General features: G+C 41.4%; 8 protein-coding genes across 15 annotated transcripts; 4 read left to right on the forward strand and 4 right to left on the reverse strand.

Annotated features, from left to right (window-relative positions):
- Positions 1-688: 688 nt before the first annotated feature.
- Positions 689-5,848, reverse strand: LOC116936403 (mRNA (2'-O-methyladenosine-N(6)-)-methyltransferase). 4 transcript variants are annotated; one of them, XM_032943552.2, is made up of 11 exons: positions 5,355-5,848; positions 4,423-4,764; positions 3,396-4,219; positions 3,183-3,304; positions 2,968-3,122; positions 2,650-2,881; positions 2,320-2,582; positions 2,071-2,246; positions 1,699-1,973; positions 1,366-1,635; positions 689-1,303 (listed from the first exon to the last, which is right to left on the reverse strand). In XM_032943552.2, exons 2-11 carry the CDS (start codon positions 4,694-4,696, stop codon positions 1,039-1,041), a joined length of 2,856 nt encoding a protein of 951 aa, XP_032799443.2. In that variant the 5' UTR covers positions 4,697-4,764; positions 5,355-5,848; the 3' UTR covers positions 689-1,038. The 4 variants fall into 4 exon arrangements, with proteins under 4 accessions (XP_032799443.2, XP_045033128.1, XP_045033125.1 ...); XM_045177193.1 differs by having other exon boundaries at positions 5,475-5,794; XM_045177190.1 differs by having other exon boundaries at positions 5,351-5,794.
- Positions 5,849-6,006: 158 nt separating this feature from the next.
- Positions 6,007-9,052, forward strand: LOC116936434 (basic proline-rich protein). Its single transcript, XM_045177199.1, has 6 exons — positions 6,007-6,384; positions 6,502-6,578; positions 6,640-6,721; positions 6,783-8,148; positions 8,219-8,374; positions 8,463-9,052. The coding sequence occupies exons 1-6, from the start codon at positions 6,325-6,327 to the stop codon at positions 8,948-8,950; spliced, it is 2,229 nt and encodes a 742-aa protein (XP_045033134.1). The 5' UTR covers positions 6,007-6,324; the 3' UTR covers positions 8,951-9,052.
- LOC116936412 (beta-1,4-mannosyl-glycoprotein 4-beta-N-acetylglucosaminyltransferase) lies at positions 8,981-11,291 on the reverse strand. 4 transcript variants are annotated; one of them, XM_045177205.1, is made up of 8 exons: positions 11,063-11,279; positions 10,927-10,988; positions 10,766-10,858; positions 10,326-10,581; positions 10,141-10,274; positions 9,602-10,078; positions 9,238-9,538; positions 8,981-9,171 (listed from the first exon to the last, which is right to left on the reverse strand). In XM_045177205.1, exons 1-8 carry the CDS (start codon positions 11,139-11,141, stop codon positions 8,999-9,001), a joined length of 1,575 nt encoding a protein of 524 aa, XP_045033140.1. In that variant the 5' UTR covers positions 11,142-11,279; the 3' UTR covers positions 8,981-8,998. The 4 variants fall into 4 exon arrangements, with proteins under 4 accessions (XP_045033140.1, XP_045033144.1, XP_045033139.1 ...); XM_045177209.1 differs by having other exon boundaries at positions 10,141-10,581; positions 10,927-11,088; positions 11,155-11,291; XM_045177204.1 differs by having other exon boundaries at positions 10,141-10,581; positions 11,063-11,274.
- Positions 11,292-11,313: 22 nt separating this feature from the next.
- On the forward strand, positions 11,314-12,520 carry LOC116936429 (exosome complex component MTR3). The gene is made up of 4 exons (XM_032943578.2): positions 11,314-11,637; positions 11,701-11,954; positions 12,021-12,167; positions 12,231-12,520. Exons 1-4 carry the CDS (start codon positions 11,460-11,462, stop codon positions 12,516-12,518), a joined length of 867 nt encoding a protein of 288 aa, XP_032799469.2. The 5' UTR covers positions 11,314-11,459; the 3' UTR covers positions 12,519-12,520.
- A 15-nt stretch (positions 12,521-12,535) lies between these two features.
- LOC116936405 (ATP-dependent RNA helicase Ddx1) lies at positions 12,536-16,075 on the reverse strand. The gene is made up of 16 exons (XM_032943555.2): positions 15,841-16,075; positions 15,637-15,780; positions 15,478-15,579; positions 15,216-15,418; positions 14,899-15,141; positions 14,655-14,831; positions 14,445-14,582; positions 14,149-14,388; positions 13,880-14,066; positions 13,680-13,820; positions 13,454-13,606; positions 13,336-13,381; positions 13,094-13,265; positions 12,974-13,022; positions 12,844-12,915; positions 12,536-12,784 (listed from the first exon to the last, which is right to left on the reverse strand). The coding sequence occupies exons 1-16, from the start codon at positions 15,854-15,856 to the stop codon at positions 12,654-12,656; spliced, it is 2,214 nt and encodes a 737-aa protein (XP_032799446.2). The 5' UTR covers positions 15,857-16,075; the 3' UTR covers positions 12,536-12,653.
- A 1,850-nt stretch (positions 16,076-17,925) lies between these two features.
- Positions 17,926-18,624, forward strand: LOC116936436 (eukaryotic translation elongation factor 1 epsilon-1). Its single transcript, XM_032943585.2, has 3 exons — positions 17,926-18,242; positions 18,295-18,390; positions 18,460-18,624. The coding sequence occupies exons 1-3, from the start codon at positions 18,093-18,095 to the stop codon at positions 18,583-18,585; spliced, it is 372 nt and encodes a 123-aa protein (XP_032799476.2). The 5' UTR covers positions 17,926-18,092; the 3' UTR covers positions 18,586-18,624.
- LOC116936424 (inositol monophosphatase 3) lies at positions 18,562-20,061 on the reverse strand. The gene is made up of 5 exons (XM_032943572.2): positions 19,565-20,061; positions 19,341-19,500; positions 19,132-19,283; positions 18,953-19,067; positions 18,562-18,884 (listed from the first exon to the last, which is right to left on the reverse strand). The coding sequence occupies exons 1-5, from the start codon at positions 19,910-19,912 to the stop codon at positions 18,649-18,651; spliced, it is 1,011 nt and encodes a 336-aa protein (XP_032799463.2). The 5' UTR covers positions 19,913-20,061; the 3' UTR covers positions 18,562-18,648.
- Positions 20,062-20,954: 893 nt separating this feature from the next.
- LOC116936435 (ubiquitin-conjugating enzyme E2 W) lies at positions 20,955-23,163 on the forward strand. Of its 2 annotated transcripts, none has more exons than XM_032943583.2 (7): positions 20,955-21,082; positions 22,024-22,115; positions 22,177-22,279; positions 22,367-22,418; positions 22,511-22,614; positions 22,676-22,751; positions 22,816-23,163. In XM_032943583.2, the coding sequence occupies exons 1-7, from the start codon at positions 20,981-20,983 to the stop codon at positions 22,827-22,829; spliced, it is 543 nt and encodes a 180-aa protein (XP_032799474.1). In that variant the 5' UTR covers positions 20,955-20,980; the 3' UTR covers positions 22,830-23,163. The 2 variants fall into 2 exon arrangements, with proteins under 2 accessions (XP_032799474.1, XP_032799475.1); XM_032943584.2 differs by lacking the exon at positions 20,955-21,082 and adding an exon at positions 21,147-21,802.
- The last annotated feature ends 377 nt before the right edge of the window (positions 23,164-23,540 follow it).

Raw genomic sequence — 23,540 nt, forward strand, 5'->3', positions numbered from 1 at the left:
TTTAACGTGAAGAAGATGGTTTCTCCATAAGACGCTGCAACCGCAGTAGACCAACTTTGACACAAATAAGATTTTCGCATTTGTAGAAAACGCGCAACGCAGGATATATTACTGCTCTATCCGGAACCACAGACTACGAAGTAAAGACCGCTATCATCGCCTTTAAGGCTGAGAGAAATCCAGTAGGCGATGCTTGGTCTTACCGCTAGGGAAGCGGGAGTATACTTTCTGAAATTTTCCTACTTTTTCTAATGTTAGTACTGAATACGTGCTTCACACACACGTATTGGCGGGAATTGTATTTAACTTTACGTCATCAACCGTACACCTTAATTTTCTAGATCCCCTTCCTGTACCCCGTGAATTATTTAAAAATTTTATTCTAATTCTTTGGTATGGTAATAAAATTATACATTTACCCCCTCTTTTCCCTATTTTTCACATGTATGCACGATGGGAACACACCCGGAATGTATGCATATATCATATTCGGAATGAGTGCTCAATGTTTATTAACTCTGACGAGTTAAATCATTGCTTGTAATCTTTCTGATTTTGGGGGATAAACGGATTAAACGCTGATATTTTGAAGGATTATTTATCTGAAAGTTCTGGTTTTTTTTATTTTGGGGAAGACGACCTTTTTTATTTGAATTCACCAACTGCTGACCGACGAGGAGACTGAAAATTTGTTTGGTCAAAAATATTTTATTATTTCAAATTTTATCTTTATAAAATATCCTTTCAGCAGAAGAATCACAACAAACATACAAAGAAAGAAAAACAAAAAGGAAACAGCATTGGTCACAAGAAAAGCTCCCATAACAATGCACACACATTTGTATGCTTCACACATCTTTTGTTTTGTTTCAAATAAAGCCAAAATTTTGAGGAAGTCAGAAAACAATAGATTTGAATCAACCAAACTTAATCATTTTCAATCAATAGTTTTTTTATCGTTTAAGTTCAGAACAACACTGGTTTATCAATTTTAAAAATGATTTAAAGGAGATAAGCCTCTAATCCAGAAAAAGATGTTCAAATGGGTTTCATACCAGTAATTGCTGAGCTACCGTTGACATTTAACATGCTACCCATGTTAGCAATAGGCCCATCAAGTGGCTGATTTGGTCTTGGAGGACTTAGAAGCTCTTGGCGATCTCGTTCTCTTTCTCGACCAGGCCGGTAAGCTTCCAGTAAAGCATCTACACGTTCATCTGTTGGTCCCCACTTTTGGTATCCGGCTTCGTTCTGTAACCAAACGATGACTGTCCCATGTGCCGCCCTAACATTTATTTCAGATCTAAGAAGACAAAATGCACTTCATATAAAAAAGAAGTGTCATTATTCCAGGATAATAATTACTTTGGGACGAGGTGTTGATAACCATGTCGGTATTCGTGTTCGAAGGTGGGCACAACAACCTGACGTCTCTTCCACGATGATTCTTCCAGTCTTTTAAGAACAGGTGGGGCTGGCTCTCGCCATTCTGGTATGAAAACAATGAAAGACAGTGGTTCGCTGGAGTCGGATAAAAGCTTCTCGAAATGTGTGACCATCGTATCCATAAACTCTTCGCAAAAGGGTGGATTGGCTTCAAAAGATCCCGATACTGGCTTAAATTCGAGAATTGGCCTACGTGGTTCAGAGAAAAAGTTGAAAAATTATTGATACAAGCGAGAACGCAATAGCATATACCCTCTGGAGCCAAAATAGCCGTCTGTGTCGGGAAAAGCGGAGGCAAACTGGCGGAAGTAGCAGTTGAGCGGGGAGGCAAAGCACTCGAAAGAGACACCAAAGTGCTTATAAAGGGCTTCAAAGACGGTCAACGGGAGAGCACCCTGAGTGCCTTGGCCTTCATTACTTGTCTGTCCGCCCATGTAGGACTGATACCGCTTGAGTAAACACCAAACACGCGGCAGAAACCACTCAAACTTGCGGTCTTCGAAACAGTTGTACCGATATAGCTGTTCCTGAAAACGCGAACAATTAAAAAAATAGAAGAAAAAACAAAAAAAAAAACACATCACTACGTTGGTGGCTTAAAAAAAAGGAGTGATCCAACCATACCAGTTTCTGAAAATGGAGATTGTTAATTCGTACTGCATCACCTTTGTAGCGTAGCAACGTCTGGTCCTTATCGGGAAGAAATTCGACTGGCGGCAATCGAGGACATGGGAGGGCAAAGAGGACCGGATAACACCATACCTTTCTCGGGTGGAGTAGGTTCACATTAGGTTCCAAATCTGATAAAATTTTCAAACTAAATAAGCAACTGTCCGTTTGAATAAATATAAGAAAAGAAAAGTGTAAATTTACCAGCAAGTCCATTCTCCTTCAGTAACTCGTTGTGCTTGTCTCGTATCTTTTTTGCATATTCTGCTGAAAGATTATTCATTTTGATGCAGATACCCTCAACGGATGATTTGGCAGCTTCCGTCAGGTGCGGTTGACATTGACGTTTAAGGTGCGCCAGCCGTTCTTGGAAGTCGTCATAGGTAGCGCCAACAGTTCGTCGTAACCACTGAAAAGTTTCTTCCACATTCCATTTGACAATTTTACGGCTCTCGGAGCTTACATTCCTGTAACAAAAATATTATTTATTCAATGGCCATGCACCAACTTGAGGGAAGATTAACAAAGAAATACCTTGTCTCTATCATTTTTTTGGCCGCTTCCGCGTATTTAGACAGCTGCTTTCGTGCATCACCCGTGAACTTTGGGCGTTCCAGCTTCATGGGTAAATCGTTCATGATCTCCTTGTACATGGAGAGTGACACTTCGGGTTGGCATTGGCCAGGAAAGAGTGGATCCGTGCCACTGTCCGCCACTTTTCGCTCTAGCAGCCAGCGGTTAAACGAATCTCTAGGAGCGTCGATAGCTATTTTCCACCACATTATGGTGTGGGAAACAAATCAAATTATTTCACTTGCCATGAAGGTATTTTTGTCGCATGATGTCACGTACCTTCCCTAGAATGGCACATTTCTTGGTAGGCCTGGCGAAGTTTGGTAACCAAAGTTGCTCGGTAAGCCTCAATATCTGGGTGAGGATGGGGCCAGCTAAGTGGACTCCTTTCAAACACTACAGCGTTGGTAGGCACTTCCAAATCCCACGGACCCCTATAAAATGATCAAAAGGTGACACACTGATGAATTGAAAACCGAACAGGCTGAAATTACGAGAGAATAAAGCGTTTGGCCAAAGGACTGCCAATTCCATCATCAGATGCACGCCGTTTGATAGCTCCCGCAGGCTGCTGGTTTGGTTGTTGAATACCGAGTGGGTCAGATACCGGGTCGTACTAAACGAAAATCAATAGTTTATGAAATCATCAATAACGCAGATAACAGTCTGAGGAGAAAAACTAAACAAAAACAAAAACAATATCGTACGTTTGCTCGAAGGGGAGGCATTTCCCAAAGTGACTCGCCATTAGTCTTGTTCCAAAAATAAATTCGATTTTCTCTTTTGGACCACATCTTTCTCCATCCCTGTTGGAGCAGCTCTGGCGGGAGATCGTGTTCCAGATCTGGATGAGATCCTCCTCCCGGTGTCATCATGCCCGAAGAACCTGGAGATGGAGGAGCGGGTGACGTCTGCTGTTGCTGAAGATGGAACGATATGGGCACCGCCGAATTCGGCGTCTGAGGAGCCATGTGTGCGGAATTTGTATTCACTTCCCGTTCGGCAAGGATCGGCGTCGGTCGCTGAATTTGTGGGGGATTCTCAGATCTTTCCAAGGGTGGCTCGTATGTCTGCACAGGAGGGATGTAAGTTGATATTGGCATACTAATTCCCTGTTGGGTCGATCCAGTCGGTGCTTGTTGATAGCTCAGTGGTGGATATCCAGGTTGTGATTGACTAACTACTGGTTGCTGTTGTTGTTGCGGCTGCTGTGGGGCCTGGTGGTGGACTTCACCATGTTGTTGTTGTTGTTGTTGCGGATGAACGGTCAGCGTGTAGCCCATTCCTGGTGACTGGGTCGGCGCTGCAGGTTGTTGGGGTGAATAAAGATGATGATGATGATGATAAGGATGAACCATCATGCTGGAATGAGGCGGATAATTTTGCGGAGACAAAGAGCTAGATGGCAACCCAGGGTATGATTGCGTTTGATGATGATGATAGGGATGATGAGACGTATGGGGTAATGGATAACCCAAATGCTGGCCAGGGTAGCTCTCCAATGCATGGTAAGGATAGCCCTGTGGCAAACCTAATTTCCAACAATCATAAAGAACAGGAAAGAAATGAATATTGTGAAACATGGCCATGAAATCGTAATTGGACATTGTCCAATGTGACAAGAGTCTGAGCCAAAAACGGAATATGGTAATAAGATTACGAAAGGGGGAAGGAAAAGGATGGAGAGAGATTAGACAACACAAATAATGGGGCGGTGCTCTGAGATTGCAATACCTTGAGGCTGCGCATAAGGAGTAGAGGACGAGGCGGAAGAGGGGATCGGTTGCGAGAATGACGAGTAGGGTGATGGCAGGTGAGGGGGTGGCAGTGGAACGCCGCCGTTTCCACCACTGCTTCCGCTACTACTACTCCCAGACTGGTTCGAGTAAAGACCGACAGTCGGGTACGGTCCGCCGGATGATGAGGAGGCGACTGCAGCCAATGCTGCAACCGACCCTGGTTCCCATCCAGGCAGCGATTCACGTTTGCTGGCACTGATATCAGTCATGTTTTTGTTTTGGTGATTCGGCAGCGGTCCACAATGTGGGAGACGAGTAACGTAGGAAGAGGCGGAGCCTGCACGGAAAGGAACCTTTGAGGTAATCTTACCGGTGATACAGTGCCTTCTTTCAAGCAACCCTTCTCCCTGTCACAATGATCGAAGCCATTTCTTCCGATTCTAGCAATCCGAGTTTGTTTCTTTAACTCTAAGAAATAAAACAAACTCTCGGAAAATTCACTTTCAAGAGTTTGTTTGGATTTTTTCAAGGAATGACTACGATTTAAATAATGCTCAAGATTTCTAGTATTTAAATTTTTTGGTTTATTTCTATTATAAGCTGAAACCCATTCGAATTTTTAGTTGCTACCCAAGTTTAATATATTCGTATACATCCGTTTTTCTTCGTTGCTTAATTTCTTACGAAGGAACGATGAAGATACCCAGAAAAAGTGTCATTTTTAATTATTTTTTTTTTGTTATCCCATTTAATTTCTAAATAATAAAATTCCTAATAATATAGCATAACGTTTTTCAAAAAACAAGGTTTCAGCAAGTCGGATTGAGAGAAACATGTGCGCATAAAAAAAACTTCTCAAACCCAGTTCGAGTTGCATAAACCCATAGTATTGTCCTTGTGGGAACCCGACAAGTGGGACAAACCTACTAAATGGGAAGGGTCTCCCCTCGCACTGCCTGTCCCACTCTGTGGACCGCTGCTGTATTGTTGTGTTATGCAATTGGGTGCCAAACGAGATCGTGGCCTACAGGAATAGGATGAACTAACTTCAATGCATTTCCTAGATGATTGTTCTTCACATATACACGATGCATGCAGTGATGACGTTGATGATCACTTTTCAATCAAGTTTTGTAAGAGCAAAGAAAATGGCCGCTGCACCACACAGGACACTGCACAACTCACACACTCGTACAAACGCTCCTTCTTGCTGGTTAACTTACAAAAAGTGAACGCCAAAATTATCCTGAGTTTGTAATGAAAGAATGCTGTAGTTCGCGAAAGGTGGACAGGCGCGGGAAATGAGTCGGACACGTTGGCGGACTATTGAGACGGACAGCGGCAGAGTTTGGCCGCACCTTATCGAACGCGCAATGGCGGTTGACTGAAGCTTTGAAGCTACAAAATGCTGCTGCTGCTGAACGGGCAAAACACTTTTCGTGTGTAATGGACGCTGGATCAAGCTTCTTTGTTTCCCATAGTGACTAAAGAAGCCATCTAGCGGGCATTAATCTTTATAATAATGTTTTATTCACTAGATGGCTTCAGATTTCGAAAACAACAATAGATCTAATTTTCTTTAAAACATTTCTTTTGGATAATTTTAAACAAAATTTTTATCACATTTGCACTAACTGTCTCGAAATACCACTATTGAGCCATGATTGAACATACAAATGAAAGCACAGCACTTTGCAGTGCTGCCACCTTACCACATGGAAACGAAGCCTTTTCTCTCCCCTGACCCAACAACCAGCGGGTAAAGATCGGCAACCCCGGAATTAATAGCGTCCAATTTTCTTGCCTGTACGTGACAGCTCATTCAGAGAATTTGAATAAATTCATACAGTTCCGCTAGCGTAAACAGTCGAGAGAACTCGTTGAGAATCAAATTAACATGTCTCTTACGTTTGCTCAAAGAGGGAGACCACCGCCTTCACCTGCTCAGATCCAAAAGGTGAGATTAGCCCCTACACAACTGCGACGTCATAAATGGCAGCAGGACAAAATTGCCGTTATTTTATTTCGTGCCATATTCGTTACCCCATGTTACCGACTTTTCCCCTCCTTTTAGCTACTGGATGAAAATAGTCAACATATAATGACAATTCAGGACTACCAGGCCAGAGGAAAAACACATGAGTGCCTGCAGTAAGCATTCTCTATTCCATCTAAATCTGAAGTGTTTGAAATTTAATCATTGTTATCACAGAGTAGAGCAAATCCTCCATCGAAATTTGGTTTACCTGGCATCTGTTGCTGATCCAGCTCAGAACATACAAACTCTTCTTCCTGTAAGTTTCTCAAACAAATGTGAAAACTTCAAGTAACGTCAATGTCTTATGCATTCATCAGCCACCTCAAGGTATGCCAAGTACACCAGGTAATCCCCCACAAGCAACTGGCCCAAATAATCAGGATTCAGCCTCACCATCTCCAGCCAATTCTCAGCAAGGTGGACCACAGGGACCACCAGTATCGTCATATGGAGGACAACCCCCCACTAATCAACCAGGACCATACAGACCACCAATGATGCCTGCTGGACAACAACCAGGTCCCCAAGGTCCACAGCAACCTGGGTATCCTTACAATGGCCCACAATCACCACACACCTATGGCCAACAACCACAGCAGCAACAGTATCGACCCCCTGCTCCTCAGCCAAACTATGGACCTCAATATCCCCAGTATGGTGGACAGCCACCAGCGCAGTATCCTAACCAACCTTACAACCCAGCTCCTCAGCCAGGTTATCAGAATCAACCCTATGGTGGTCAATCTGCTCCCCCTCAACAACAACAGGGCTATTACCCACCACAACAGCAACAACCATACGGATATCCGCAGCCGGCTCCATACGGGTCTCAACAGCCACAGGGCCAAAATGCCCCAGTAAATCCGATGCCAGGTTCTCCAGCTGCTCCGCAGTCATCGGCAGCCTTTAACGGTCCTACGCCACCGACGTCCTCCGTCGCACAGGGGAGTTATTCACCACCAACCGGTGCTACTCAATCTCCTCAGCAACATCCTCCCCAGCCTCATCCTCCTCAACCACACACTCCACAACCACATGCGCCTCAATCGCATACCCCTCAACCCCATCCTTCTCAACCCCTTCCTTCTCAACCCCATCCTTCTCAACCCCATCCTTCTCAACCTCATCCTTCTCAACCCCATCCTTCTCAACCCCATCCATCTCAACCCCATCCATCTCAACCCCATCCATCTCAACCCCATCCATCTCAACCCCATCCATCTCAACCCCATCCATCTCAACCTCATCCATCCCAACCCCATCCCTCCCAACCCCATCCCTCCCAACCCCATCCATCCCAACCCCATCCCTCCCAACCCCATCCATCCCAACCCCATCCATCTCAGCCCCATCCATCTCAGCCTCATCCTCACCCTTCTCAGCCTCATCCTTCTCAACAGCATCCATCTCAACCACACTCCGCACAACATCCCCAACAACACCCACCTCAACAACATATTCCGCAACAGCATCCTTCACAGCCGCATACCCAACATCCTCCTCAACAGCATCCTCAACATCCTTCACAACAGCATCCTTCTCAGCAGCATTCTTCACAACAACATCCAGCCCAACATCCATCTCAGCATCCGCCTCAGCATCCGCCGCAACACCCGAGTCCGCAACAACACTCTCAACAGAGAAGCTCTCCGGGTCCATCGACCCCCACGCAAGCACAACCGAGTAAGACATTGTGTGCGTTCTATGATATCAAACCTTTTGATGCATGACTAACGGCTTGGCGTTAATTTAGTGTATAGCCAACCGGCAACTGGAGGAACAAGTCCTGCTCCAGGACCTCCGCATAATCCAGGACAACCATCCCACAATCAAGCACCGGGACCTCCCCATAGCCAGGGTCCGCCCCATAATCAGTCGCAGCAACCCCAGCCTTCTTATAATTATGCAGGTACGTTGAATCTGACTATGTATAACGCTAATCATAATGTCAAGTACCTTACGTCTATTTTGTGTCGTCCTCTCTCATTCACATACAGGTGGACCACCAGGTGGTTATCCCCATTCACAACCAGCAGCTCCATATCCATATGCCAACAGCATTCCACCTGGAGCTCCTTTACCACCGCAGCAGCCTGTATATGGGGCACCACCAGCAGGTCATCCTCAGCCAGGCGCGCCACAACCAGGTCCATACTCGACTCCTGGACCCGGACATTACGCACCTCCGCCTAATCAGCCTGCCTACGGGGCCCCAGGAGGACCTCAGCCATATCCTCCCATGCAGCCGGCTTATGGAGCTCCCCAAGGCCCACAACCGTATGGCCCTCCGGCTCCTTCTGGTTATCCACCAGTACCAAATGCCCAGCAGCCTGGTGCGCCCCATGGTTACCCTCCCGCTGGCTATCCAGCTCCAGGACCACCACCGCCTAATTCGTACGGACCATATCGTCCTCCCGGTCCGCCTCAGCAACAGTATCCCGGATATGAACAACCACGCTATCCAGCGTACCAACCACCACCTTAATTTCTTTAGCGATTATTAGCTGCAAGTGCATTCTTTTTTAAGAATTAATTATTGAGAATCACGGTTATGTGAGTTTGAAGAATACAATACGTTTGTCATGTCCGGAGGATATAAAAGTTGACTAAATTCTCGATAGTGTTGTAGCATGAATTTTGGAGCGTACTGGTCTTCTTTCTCCCAGTCAGCCATCAGGAATGGATGAGTTGCGTCGAACCATTCACCTTCAAATCCAAAAGTGACTTATCAGCCTTTTAATGAAGTGTTAGCATATAACAGAAAAGATTCACCTTCACGAATCAGTCGAGAAATGTACGCAATATCCAGTTTCTCGGCAAAGTCGCCCCATCGTGGCTTATCGTCTGCATGGGCTGATAATAGTTTAGTACGGATGCCTTCCGGACTGTAACACCATGAGCAATGGTAGCCAGCATAGTGATGTTTTGTCCCGGCTGTCCACGGAGTTATGCGATTACCTTCTATACGGTATTGACTTAATCGTTCTTGGAAATCCGCATAGTTCGTCATATCTTTACGGATGAGGAACGTGTTGTTCCGGCAAACTTTCCAGACCAAATTCATCGTGCTCACCTGCGTCATGGAATGCTTGTTTCTACAATAGATTTAAAATGTATGCAATATCTTAAGTTTTACCGCTGTGACTTGGAGCAAGTCTTCGTTGTCATTTTCTGAATCTTCTTTCATAGCATCGCGTAGCCAGTCGAGTATGAATCCTGTCTGTTTTTCTTTCTTTCGTTTCCAGAAAAAGCCGAAAACAGACCAACGCATAGCAAGGCGAACTGGTTCCGGATATCCGTCATACAGTTTGAGAAACATAAGAACCTCCCGTGTAGGAATTTCGTCCGCATCCAGCAAAACAAATAAGTCGTCGGAACGTACTCCACGAATTCGATTGAGACCATGGGTGCCCATATATGTACGCAGATACATATCAATGTACCAACCATTTTTTCGGCCTTCTGGTGGGAATTTATGAAGTGATACATGAACGATCTTGGAATGAAAATTCTCCACAAAACCGGATCGTAATTTTTCCATCAAGTAAAGTGGTTTGGCGTCCCCGTGGGCTGTGTAATTTGATTCACAGACGATGTATACGTCAACAGCATCCTTTTAAAAGCAATTAAACTGAGTAAGAATAGAAGTTTGTAAATATTGTATTTTACTTTTACCTTGAGCTCCTCAAGCCGCACACGAAAGAAATCAGTTTCATGATTAATGTTGAGACCGTGAATTATTCTTCTTGGCACCTTCCTCGGTTTCAATGGCCATCTATGATATTTTTTGGAAATCGTTCGGTGCCAAGCTGATGCCGGAATGCCGCATTCATGACCAAAATAATTAGTGCGACATACGCATTTAGAACTATTGGTGGATAAGGTGGCTTCGACATCTGTTCCTTCCACGTAACAGAATGGCGCAATTCCTACTGGTTGAAAATGTAAGGTCTCGTCCTCTGCGAGCGAAACTATTAGATTCTCGTTAAAGCCGACTGATGGCGAAGGATTGGTGGAAGTTTCTATTCCCCCACTATAAACTGACAACTTTTGCCGAGATAAAGAGTTTCTCGAAACGCTGGTTGAGGAATGAAAGAACACGAGAACCGTGAGAACCTGCAATAAAGAAAGAAGGAGTTAACTTTGTAATTATTCAACCACCGAGACGAAGCTTTCGTCGTTGCATTATTGTTAATGGAGCTATTGTAGTGCTTTACCAACCATCACAGATGACAACAGTAATTGCAAGCGGAAAAAAAAAACTTTCAATCCGTCAAAAACAAAAAGAAGGGCGGTGAACCTGAAGTATGGCGACCGAGACGATCCAACGTCGAGTCCCGCGTTTTTGTTGCTTCAAGTGAAACAAGCAATTTTTCAAAGACCGAACGATCATCTACCCCAAAAAACAACACCTTGGACTCAACTTTTTACATTCGTAATTCTTCTAAAGGTTGTGCGTACCTTCGATAGCACGCTGTACTTGATTTTCTTTAACGCCACGAGGCTTTTACATCTCGAGCGACCTTGAAGGTGGCATCTTCATTGTATTTATTAAAGGTGTCAAGGAATAAACTACCAGACAGTAAAATTAACTTACAACCTCCAGCTGTTTCGTGTTCAAATCTAAATGCGGAAAGTACAGAACCGATGACACAAAACGAAAAGTCTTCTACCATTTATCCATTAGACCTCTGAGTTTGAATATTCACTGATTAGACGTTGCTGTAGACTTCAAGGAAGTCTCCACACGACTAAGGCAGGGCTTAAAAAACAGACTAGTGCCATTCGAAATTCCCAATGAAAGACTGAAACATTGGTGGGAGCTGGGAGGTTCCTTTCCATTTGGCGGCTCCGGGCTAAACAAAAGAATTAAAAAAAGCGAAGATTAACGGCAACGTCAAAGAATGGTGCAGACGAATTTACATGTGAACATTTTGAAAACTAAAGCGAAAACGTGTTTGAAAACTCTACTTTGACGCAAGACAACTTTAACAATGCCGGTCGATTCGCGAAGATTGCAGGGACCTGAAAGTGCGTTTTCTTACACATTGCTGGAAAAAAAGGATGCCAACGCAGAAGAATCCGTATTATCTGCTGATTTGCAGAAAATGTTGATTGGCAGCAACCAAGTCCGTAAAGATAAACGAAAGCCTACCGATGCGAGACCACTATGTATTCTCTAACCTTTTCCATTCCCAAATTTATTCAATTTGAATGATCTTATCACTTTTCTAGTTTTAAGAACAGGAATCATTAGCCAGGCAAAAGGCTCAGCATACATAGAACAGGGCAACACAAAATTGGTTTGTGGTGTCTATGGTCCACGTGAAGTGCAGAAGAAATCTGATTTCCGACTAAATGGTCAGCTCTTCTGTGAGTTCAAGTTTGCCCCATTCTCTTGTCAAAAGAGACGAAGTCACCAGCAGGATAATGAAGAACTTGTACTAAGTGGGCTACTAAGGGAAGCATTGGAAGCTGCAGTTTGTCTTGTAATTGAAACTGTAATGTACTTTACTGTCAATCTGTGTCTGAAGAACAATTTTTTCCCTCTTTAGCATCATTTTCCCAAAGCCCAAGTTGAAGTTAATATTATGGTTATTGAAAATGATGGCTCTCCACTGGCAGCAGCTCTCACCTGTGCTAGTTTAGCTCTAGCAAGTGCTAGTATTCCCATGTATGACTTGGTGATTGGAACAGCAGTGGTATGGTTATTTATTTTTGTTGAAATTTTACCATCTCATTTCTAGTATTATTCATTTTTCTAGAGACAATTGCCCAAACTGCTATTGCTGGATCCAACCAAAGATGAAGAATGGCAACCAAAGCTTAACCATGATGAAAACAATTCCAACCTCACTGTTGGCTTCATGCCTTCTATGCAACAAATCTGTGCTTACGTACATGAAGGTGTTTCAAACCCAGAAGAGCTTGAACAGATGCTTAAACTTGTCACTGAATATTGTTTAAAAGTTCAACCTGTTGTTCAACTTTGTTTGAAAGAAACAATCGAAAAGATGCTCGCAAATGAAGGTGAAAATAAAGATGCTGAATAGAATTTTGAAGCAAACACTTAACTTTAACAGTAATATTTCCACGGCTGAGAAAGACAGAACATTTTCGTTTTCACTTATTCATATTGTTAGATGTGCAAACTGTAAAAACCACACCAACAAAAGAAAGTATCAATATCAGGCAGACCCAAAAATCTTCTTAGCATTATTAGCAAAGGAGTGGAAAAGCAGTTGAGCCTTCATTTCTTGGACTGCTAGTTCCTGAACAGCCCCTGCCATTTGAGCCACGTGGCTCTGGTAAGCCGAGGCTGCAGAAATATTTATTTTAACTTATAAATATTTCTGAAAAGCAGAGAAATTGTCTTACTTGTAGCTTTTTTCTTCTGTCCATACACCACTTTACCATCGAATTCGTCTTGTGGGACTTTAATGTCCGTGCCTAAAAAAGTGCACATTTAATACCAGTTCATCATTTATCTTAAAAAATATATCGTTACCAGCTTGCGATATCGTTATGCCCAAGTGCTCCTCCACATCGGCTAAACACTGAAAAATCATTCCAATAACACATCACATTTATCCTGAGTTTTACACAAGTAAAATACGCCAATGCTTACCTGTTGCTCATCATACCAGATGCAGCATCCACCTTGGGTGGTCAACTTTGAATTAGTGCACCCTTTGCCGCGCGACGAACACCACTCACCGTGAAACCATACCTTTTCAGGAACATTAGATACAAAAGAAATGGCCAATCCCATTCGTTCTGCTCTACCAACTCGACCAATGCTAGAAAGAAAAATGGGCATGTTAACAAGCGAAAAGCTCAACGGACACTTTTATACGAGATTTATCTTACCGATGGACATAGTTCGATTTCTCATCCGGCAATGTGATGTTAATCACTAGAATTATACATAGATACAGTACATACACGTAACATGTTCATTAAGCTAAACAGTATTTTCAAAACTTACTGAAAGGTAAACCGCCTATGTCCAAACCCCTCGCAGCAACGTCAGTACAGATGAGAAACTTTACTTTTTTCTGCTTGAAAGCTTCTAGATTGTCGCGACGCTCTTGTGGCTTTCGGTCACCATGGAGACATACGCATGAGAACTTATTCTTATCTTTAGGCAAAAACAACCACATTTTAAAACCACAAATGCATCAACGGAAACAATGGGAAGTAAGTTTCAATACCGATGGAATTCAAGTAGGTTTCAAGATTATCACAGTCGACTTTTGTGCGACAGAAGATGATTGCTTGGTCCATGTTATGTTCAGTTATGGCCCTGACGCAATATTCTCCTTTTAGTAGTTTTACTGCCTCAGACAACATCTCTAGAATATAAAACGAATGGTCATCAAAAAGTATATTTTGTGTGATAACCAATTATTACCAGGTGTGGCGGATGTAGGAACTAAGCGGTCATTTGCGTGCACCCCATCGGTTGGTATTCGCTTCGGTAAATTATGCCACGACATGTCAGTACGAGGATCTACCGTAACGACGACATGGTGCACTGTGTCTGGTACTGAGTCTTCACCTTTCAAATCGATCCATGTTGGAAAATGCATCAGGCGATCCTGTGGAAGAGGAGAATAAGAAAATCGTCGTTTTTTTTTCAATTGCCTTCAAATATAATGACTTTATGTAATATCAACTCACGGCCATTTTTTTCACATCGAACGAATGAAGGGTGGCGGAGCATACGATCATCTGCAAGCGTTTCCCGTCATTGGTTATTTTCGGAGCTCGAGAATGCAAGCGATTGATCAACTCTCCATGGCCTTGTTGCAACAATCCATCCGCTTCGTCCAAAACAAGGAAGCGGCAATGGGTCAATAGAAGATTTTCACTCTTGGTTAGCTCTTCCAGTCGGCCCGGTGTGCCCACAACGATATCAACCTGCAAAGAATAACTTACATAAATTGAAATGAACAAACCTACCAAATATCTTTTACTCCTTTCTGAAGATCGCTAAGCTGCTCTTTGATTGCAATGCCCCCTGCCACAAGCATCGTTCGTATATCAGGAGAATCCAAATATTTTTTGAAACTGTTTATCTCTTTGTAAGTCTGTTCAGCGAGCTCGCGGGAAGGCTAAACCCAGAACAGGTAATGTAACATACGCGTGAAACAGAATTATAACTTGATTATAAATCTAAATTATACCTCAATGATGACGGCCTGTGGAGCATTTGCCTTTAGTTTAACCTGAGCAGGCACAGCAACCCCAGAATTCGAGTTTAAAGACGCACAATCACTTCCTGCTTGGCAAACTGGTATGAAATTTTTAGGTGTTCCAAATTTGAAAGGTTTATGGCCAAAGTTGAATTCTATTTCAGCATTCTGCAAGATGAAAAGTACATCTGGTCAGTAAAGAACAACACCAAATCACTTTTGAGCATTTTAAGACCTTGAGTGCCACAGCTGGGAAGAGAGCTTTATTTCTGAACTCCGGATTTATGTCAAAAGCTTTTCCTAAATCAACACCGTTCTTAAAGAACGAGATGACTCTGTTGTCAAGGTCGAGTGCACAGCCTATAACGTCGTTCAGCCCATAGGCAGTGCCATAATCATCGAACTGTCGGTTGTTAGATTTTTTGCCCGTGCCACCAAAGCCATATCCGTAGCGATCTGTACCAAGATCCAAGGATGCCTGTCAAACAATAAAGTGAAGGTACAGTGGGAAAAAAAATTAATAAAAAGATGGAAACAAAAGTTTTGGCTTACCTCATTCAAAGACCAACCTACTCTGCATAGACCCTCATCTGAAACTGTGGCTTCATAGTAATACTTCCCTTTGTTAAGCAACCCTTTTGTTGCTCTTCCACCAGCCCAGGCTGCATCTCTTGATTGACACAATGTCCCTTCAGTGTTTATGGCCATAGCTGGGGTTCTGTCATATGCACTTAAAATCCATTTATCTTGAGGTTCTATACAATTTATCACCATAAAGTGGTACTAACAAAATATAAATCATGGAAAAAATCACCTATGGCGGCATTAGTATTGCCAGATCTAGATGCTGCTTTTCCACTTTGGATATCTTTAATAGTTTCCCACACAATCTGGATGATTGGTAAGCAAAATGCCCCTGGTTTAGAACAGGGTTAAACACAATTTAAAAATGTTGCAGTATAATTAAATTTACCTGTTTTTCCACTGCCAGTTTCTGCTGCCATTAGAACATCCCCTCCACCAAGGATCAATGGTACAGCTTCAGCCTGGACATCTGTGGGCAACATCCAGTCTAGTTCTTCTAGACGTTTCGCGATTTGCGGCAAAACCCCCATTTCTATGAGAATTGTTTAATATTATCATGTGCACGCTCTCATGGTGTTCTTTCAGGTATTACCTTCAAAAGCCGCCATTTCAATTCTTTCTTAGAAGGATTCAATTTAAAGTGTGATATTCACTGAATCTTATTTTCCTATACAAAATCTTAAAGCGTGCAATTAGCTTGAACAGAAATTGTATGTTCAGCACTCACAGGCTGGAAAAGTTGTGATTGGATAGAAAGGCCGGCTAACGAATTATTGCAGAACAGAATGAACTAATACACCTGGAACAAATAGCAGACAACAACATTGCACACACACAAAAGAAACATCTAGCGGTCAGAATTGAAACTAGGATCCTGCCTACTGCTAGTAGATCATGTCAACATCTATGCAAACAGGCTTTAGCTAGCGCGCCAGTATGCTCTGGTTCGTGGTATTAATAGCACGGCAGTGCTTTACGTGCCTATTCTCTAGCTTTTTTCCACCCTTAAGCATAGGATGAACCAAGGTGTTACCGCCCCTGCGTTCTTCAGCCAGAAGGTACAGTACCCGCACCGCGTCAACTGGGGGAAAATCTAAAAAATTACCAAATAAAAAACACTCTATGCTTAGTTATACATAAAACCAAAAAATAAACAAGATTTTTAAAAAACTTAAGAGGCATTATATTACGTAAATAAAAATAAAAAATGAGACAATAAATAATTACTGAAATACGCAGTGATGGCAACGCTTTGGTTAGCCCATGCTTTAGCAATGGAAAAAGCTAAAAAGCTTGAAATTATGAACGTAATGTCAAGGCCTACTTAATGGTTAAGGCCTGTAAACTTGAATGTTCCCCTATGACGGCGAGAGGATTTGCAAAATTCCCTATCCTTTCCCCAGTCAAGAGCCAATCAGAAGAAAAAAGGAGGCGAAGACTTCGCCGTCTGGTGTTCAAAAATGCCACCTCGTAAGGATGGGAAGATAGAAAGAAAATGGGGGTTGGGACTAACGTTTGACGTCTTCAGCCAAATAATGGTAAGCATTTTGTTATTTAAATTTAAGAAATAGAAAATGCTGCAGAATTTGAGTTTCATTTATTGTTTCAGTGTTCTGGCCCTACGTTCCTTATTGGCTGGACCAAAGGTACTGGTCTTCTTATTTAAACTTAAACGCAACTTTTTCTTGTTAGACAAAATTGGTTTCAAAAATTTTCTCAAAATAACTTCAATTAATGCTTTGTTATTTTCACCAGGACGAGCGATTTCACAGAGAAAAGTGTTACATGTCTCCAGATGGGGCAGAAGGAATTCAACAAGGCCCTTCAACATGAAAGTCGAGCTTGACATCTGTCAAAGGCACTCCTTTACAAATAGATACACCGTCCACAGCCTTGACACAAACTCAACTGTGGGATAGAAAAGGCCACCACAGTCTGTAAAAAACAATAAGGGTAATGTTGTTTATGAGATTTTAAGTTTTGAAATAATATTGAGTAGTGCCCTCTCTCTTCTCAGCAATTGAAGTAAATTTGCATGTCTTAATTTGTTTTTGTTTATCGGAATTCATAAATGACAGGGTTTTTTCTTCCGCACGGCCACCTACTTCATCTGATTGCCAACTTGATAAATCTACCCAGTCATTGCGAGAGTTATATCGTCTTGTGATTGAGGGACGGATTTGCCTTTCCCTTGGACGACCTTGCTTTGCAGTTACTTCACTCGGCACATTTAAGGCGCATCGAGGAATTACCGTGCATCTAATAGCTTCTAACACCGTTCCCTGATTCCATTCTCAACCCTATATAACAGTTCCCTACCTTTTTTATTTCCGTTTAAGTCGTGAACACACGCTGAAACAAGATTTCTGTACATTCGACAGGTTCGAAAATAGAACGAATGATATTTATTTGATTGTTATGCATGTAAAAAATATATCCGTTTCATAACTAATTTCCCTTAATTTTTTGTTTATTTTTTCATTTCATGCCTCAATATTTATTTTTCAACGAGTTTGATTCTGAACGCCAGATGGCGAAGTCTTCGCCTCCCTTTTTCGTCTTATTGGCTCTCACAGGGGCAGGGATAGGAATTCTGGCTACACCTGTCGCCTTCATGGCAGTAGATACATGTTTACAGGCCTTAACCATTAAGTAGGCCTTGGTAATGTACTGGTGCGCCAGAACATTTTCTAACTGGTCTACAGACTCTACACTAGCACGCCAGCTCAAGGACATGCGTTGCTGAAACCTTTCACATGTTCTTGCTGTCGTCTGCGTCCGAGAAAAGTCAAGCTTGACAAGCTCATTATTCGTTAATAAATTCTAGTTACTTTAACGACAAAAATGGGAAATTTGAAGAAGCGAGATATGACAGATTCTAGTGAGGAATTTACTCTGGAGCAAGAGGCGCTAATACGTCAATGGATTGAGTACCGGAAAGTTGTTTTAGATAGGTTAAACCCACAACAACCAGTACCACATTCCGTATTTCATGTAAGTTACAGTTATATGTCATTTGATTATTTAATGACATTTTGAATGCTAGGAGCTTAACAATCAACTGAAAAATACAAGCTATTTGGCTGGAAACAAATTTTCCAAGGCTGATGCTGAACTTCTATCAGGACTAATAGAATTTTATGTAAGTCTTAAATCAGAGCAAAACAAATTACATCTAGTTAACAATCCTAACTTGCTTGGATATTAAAAGGGTCCCCAAAGTATACAATTGAAAGAGAAATATCCTCATCTTACCAGATGGTTCAGACATGTTCAACATATTACCAATGATAAACTCTCAATTACAATCCCATTCAGCAGAAGCTCATTGTATTGAGTGTTGTTGGACAAATAAAGAAAACAGAGTCACAGCATATTTGTACTCTTATAAATTGATTCCTTATTCTGTAAATAATTTTGAATAGAAATCTCCATTATGTAAACTGGCAAGCAGACCATTTTTGATAAGGACTGGATCATTTGCACCATACTTAATAGGTTCATTCTTCATGGTCGTAACGCGACCTCCCAGAGCTTTAAGAATTGCATGCCCCGCGCATACGTCCCATTTTTTTATGTGAGTCATGTGAACATATGCTCCACTGTGTCGACTAGCGATCTGCAAAGACTTATATCCTTGAATGGACACATTATTTGTAAATTTTCTTTGTCATCACGAAGAGTAGAATGTAAAGATCAAGTACCTGCACCACCAGCTTTCTCCACGTTTGCGTTGGGAAATTTTGACTTAATACGATTTTCCACGGCGTCTCCGGTATGTGATAGGGAAATAATAAAAGAGTCATTTTCCGCCTCCGGCTGGGTAATAAATCAACAAAATCTGAGCAAAATATGGTTAGAAAATAACTGTGTCGTAAATTACCGCTTTACTGATTTCAAGTAATTCTTCTGCCATTCCCTGTCCAACCCATGCCCAATAGGTCTTTTTCTCAAAAGGCTTGTGAATGACTCCAAGAACTGGTTCACCTTTCACAGCAATGCATACCATGGTGGTCACATAATCCAATAAGTTTTCTGGCAATATTTTCAACATTATGCTGTATCCCATTTAAATGCATCTAATATTTATACCTGTGTACTCTTTGGTTGCGTCTAATGGATCAATCCAAATGGTTATTGAATCATTTGGTGCCCATTCTAATTTTGATATTTGCTCAAGAGCAGGGCATTTCTTTTCAAATTTAGCTGATTCAACCAAAATGTTACTCTCGTCGTGTTCTTCAGAAATTACCTTTATAAAATAGAAAATAAAACACTTAAACACAATACAAAACATAAAATATACTTTTTCTTACCTTAACATGAGGGAAAGCACCAGTTAGGGTCCTGAACATGACTTGGTGAGATCTAATATCCCCGTCAGTCAGGACATCTTTGACACCTTCTTTTGTTTTGCCTTTACTTTTTTCATTTAATTCAGTTCCTTTTTCTCGTACAGCTTTCACCTCTCTGCCACCTGCTTCAGCTGCAGCTATGGCAGCACATAATATTTCGCCAATGCTAACTTTTTCTGCCGCGGCTGAATATTCTTTTGCCGCAGATGTACTACTCGTCCATGTATAAATTAAATAAAGCGTCGCCACGCTAATCAGGAAGATAGCGACGGCTTTATTATTGGGTCGAATGGTACCCCCGAAATTCATTTAAGATGATGAATATCTAATCACTGAACACAGTTTACGGAGTCATCCAACTACTGTCTTGTGTGACGATTCAACTTTCAGAATTCACGCTCAAAACTGCGTCAGGTGGCTTTTTGCAGACGTCAACAGTCCGCATAACGTTGTTTCGAAAGATTCAACAGGGTTGGAATTCCTGAATGTTGCCAGATATTAAACGCAACATGGTCTTTTTGCCCGTCCCCGCAGGCAGAATGGCATATGTCCCGTTTCCGCTTCAGTTCATGATTTACATTAACTTTGCAGTATTTGCTTGTTACTGCGAATATAAATGTTTAGACCGGGAGTTTCACCTATGAACGTTGGTAAATAGTACATTGTATATACAGTATTTAGCAAATAACCCTTCTTCTCAGCTTCTCTCATGGTTGAAGCTTGATGTAGGGCTTAGTTGGGTTCACAGCTCCCTTTTTGCCAAACTATACATCAAATATTATTCCCATAGGTTAATATAAGATCCGGAGCAAGAGCAACCAACACGGAGCAAGACAATCAATGGGAAAATACGGGTTTTCACTTTTCAGTAACACATAATGTATTTTATCTAATCTCATCGTAAAGTAAACTAAGCAGATGTGATTGTTACTTACAAATTTAAGAATGAATTTCTGGAATTCTACCAATGGCAACATTAGCTTTTGCAATTCCAAGTGAATTTGGCTATAATATTATTCTCAATTGGAAATGACAGTTATTCGGTAATTTACGAAAGAAATACTTAGTTCTGGCATATACCATGGTTCTGGTACTTTACAAGAGAAATAATCGCTTTTTCTAGTTCTAACCTTAACCATTCTCCTTGTTCCTTCTAGTATAGACGTATAGATCAATTGTTCAGTCTGCTGAGATATCAAAGAGGCCGCGCAGGAAGTGTTAGCAAAAAATACGTCAATGCCATATGTATTTGTGAAAAAATTTTGCATTTCTGAATATGCATAATCATAACTATATTTTATTTCAGCTAAATTAAAAATTTTATCTTTAATTTTTTTATAGCTTAGCTTATTTGAGCTTTTTTACGTAGTACCATGAATGAATGCAAAGAAAAACTTAGCCGCCAGTCGGACTCCGAGTGAGGTACAAAGGAAAACAAACATGTCCCACCACTCACGTTTCACATGCTCCCCTGCTCAGGTAAATAAACAAAATGAAAGACATAGTTAATGATCTTCTTAAGCACTCATAGATTATAGAAATAACGAAACGTTGTAGTCAAGGAGTAGTAACGTAATCGAACTTGTGTTTGGTTGCCATGTTAATGTGCCCTCCGAAACACCTGGCAATTGCAGTTGTCCTTGACTTTTCAAGGTGTTAGCTTATAGAGAAAATAATTTACCCAGTTAACATATTTCAATGTAACAATGAAAGGTGTTTTAGTTAATACAGTAAATAAGAAACTCTTGTTTTTACATATAGCAGATGTCTTACGTAAAGAAACACAACCCTCCGATTAGGCAATATCATTATATTTACTGTGTACTTAACCAATTATGGTTCTATGTTCCACACTGTATTTGTGAAAAGTGGAGTCACCCAACAGTGTGAAACCCTAGAAATTTGGGCCTTTTGACACATGCCATTTTGGAACATAGCCAGTGTATATTTGCATCCTTTTTTTGCATGAAGTGAAACCCCACAGTAATGAAATTGCTATCCTAGATCTCCCTCCCTTCCCATTTCCTTATGTAAAGGAAAATTTTATAAGTGAAAGGCAAGGGGACTTGTGTGGCCAGTATAGTTTTGTTACTAACTGATAGCAGTTGTTTCTTTCCGGCTGTTTCTCCATATATGTAAATGTATTCACCACCTAGTGAAGCAAGCCTGACACAGTCATGTACACTTCAAAGACAGGAGGTTTTACACATTCTTTCCAATACTTTGTGATTCACTTGTTATTGTCACCTAGTTAAATAACAAGCTTATTGGCAACCCATTATTTCTTTAACATCAGCCTAACTACACTAAGTGTAAACTTTGTGATGTCAAGTTGATTTGTATGTAATGTTTGTTCTTATAGCACAAATCTAAATAAAAAAGTTCATACCTATTTCTTACCTCCATGCTTTTTTTTGCAGAAACGACTGCAAAAGGAGCTTGTATCCCTGATAAAGGAACCACCACCTGGTGTTGTAATAGATGGAGAATCCGTAGGACAAAGCCTAGACTTGTAAATATTTTTTATCATTGAACCCAAAAGGCCTAAGTTAACAGTTTAATTTAACATCTAGACTGGTGTTGAGTATTAATGGAGCTCAAGGAACTATTTACGAGGGAGAACAATTTCAGTTACAGTTCCGTTTCGGACCAAAATACCCTTTTGATTCACCTGAGGTAATACCACATTTGAAAAAAACTTTAGCTTCCAGTTTGCTTAATACTAACACGTACCTTATTTCCCGACTGTTCTTTTTTCGGTAGGTTGTTTTTGTCGGAACAGAAATTCCTGTTCATCCTCACGTCTACAGCAACGGTAAACTAAAAGTCACTCAAAAAACTTTTAGATGTGGTCGAAAGAGTCGATACATTTTTAACGTTGCTTTTCTTTTTCTCTCTACGTAACAGGTCACATCTGCCTCAGTATACTGACCGATGACTGGTCACCAGCTCTTTCCATTTTCTCGGTTTGTGTGTCCATTATTTCAATGCTCAGCTCTTGCAAAGAAAAGGTAAGTCTTCCTTTGATAGTAATCCAACCGATTCATTCATTCATTTCATTTACTTTCGTAGAAGAGACCACCAGATGACAGTATGTACGTGAAAACGTGCAGCAAGAACCCCAAAAAAACCAAATGGTGGTACCATGGTTAGGAAACGATGATTAAAGTTTCTGTTTAAATCTGCTTCTAAATACTTTTGTATATTTTCAGATGAAGAAGTATGAAAAAGAAGGAAACAGTTTTTCTTTACTCGTGTGTGCGACTCTGTGACAACATTGTCGCAATGCAAAAACGTGCGTCAGATATTCTAGTCGCCCAAAAAGTGGAGGATTTTGTTTGGTTATTTTTTGTTTTTTGTTTTTTTTTCAAGCGATTTCACCTTCCAGCATCTGCGTTATTGCGTTGGAAACACTTAAGGATCCATTTCATTCGTTGATTCTTTGTTTCGTTTCTTAATTATGTTTGATCCCCCCCCCCCGTACGAATGGTTCTTTTTGCAGTTCTATTGATACTCCCTCCAATGTCACCTAATAGCAATATTACCGCATTAGACTTCGACATTTTCGTTCGTCTTTTGTTCAATCGGATCGTCGAGTCCTGTTATAGTGAAACAGACATTAGCCAAGTAATAATGCTGTATATTTCGTAAAGGGAAAAAGGGAGGGCAAGGTAACATTTTGTTTTTGTCTTTTAATCTTTTTCGTTTGTTGCATTGTTAAGTAAGGGGTAGGGAGGACGTGTGTTTGTGTGTGTATAGTTAAAATAAGAAGAAGAGCAGAGGATTCGTTTCACCGTTTCCAAGACAGCTTAGCTCCGCTATAACAGACGAGCGATGGCAATTGAAGACAAACAAAAACAAACGGGTCAAGTGACTATAGTATACTTGAAGCGATATAAAAATTGGAGGGGTAGGAATAACACAAAACTAAATAGAA

The sequence above is a fragment of the Daphnia magna genome, linkage group LG1, assembly GCF_020631705.1.
Source record: "Daphnia magna isolate NIES linkage group LG1, ASM2063170v1.1, whole genome shotgun sequence".
NCBI lineage: Eukaryota > Metazoa > Arthropoda > Branchiopoda > Diplostraca > Daphniidae > Daphnia > Daphnia magna.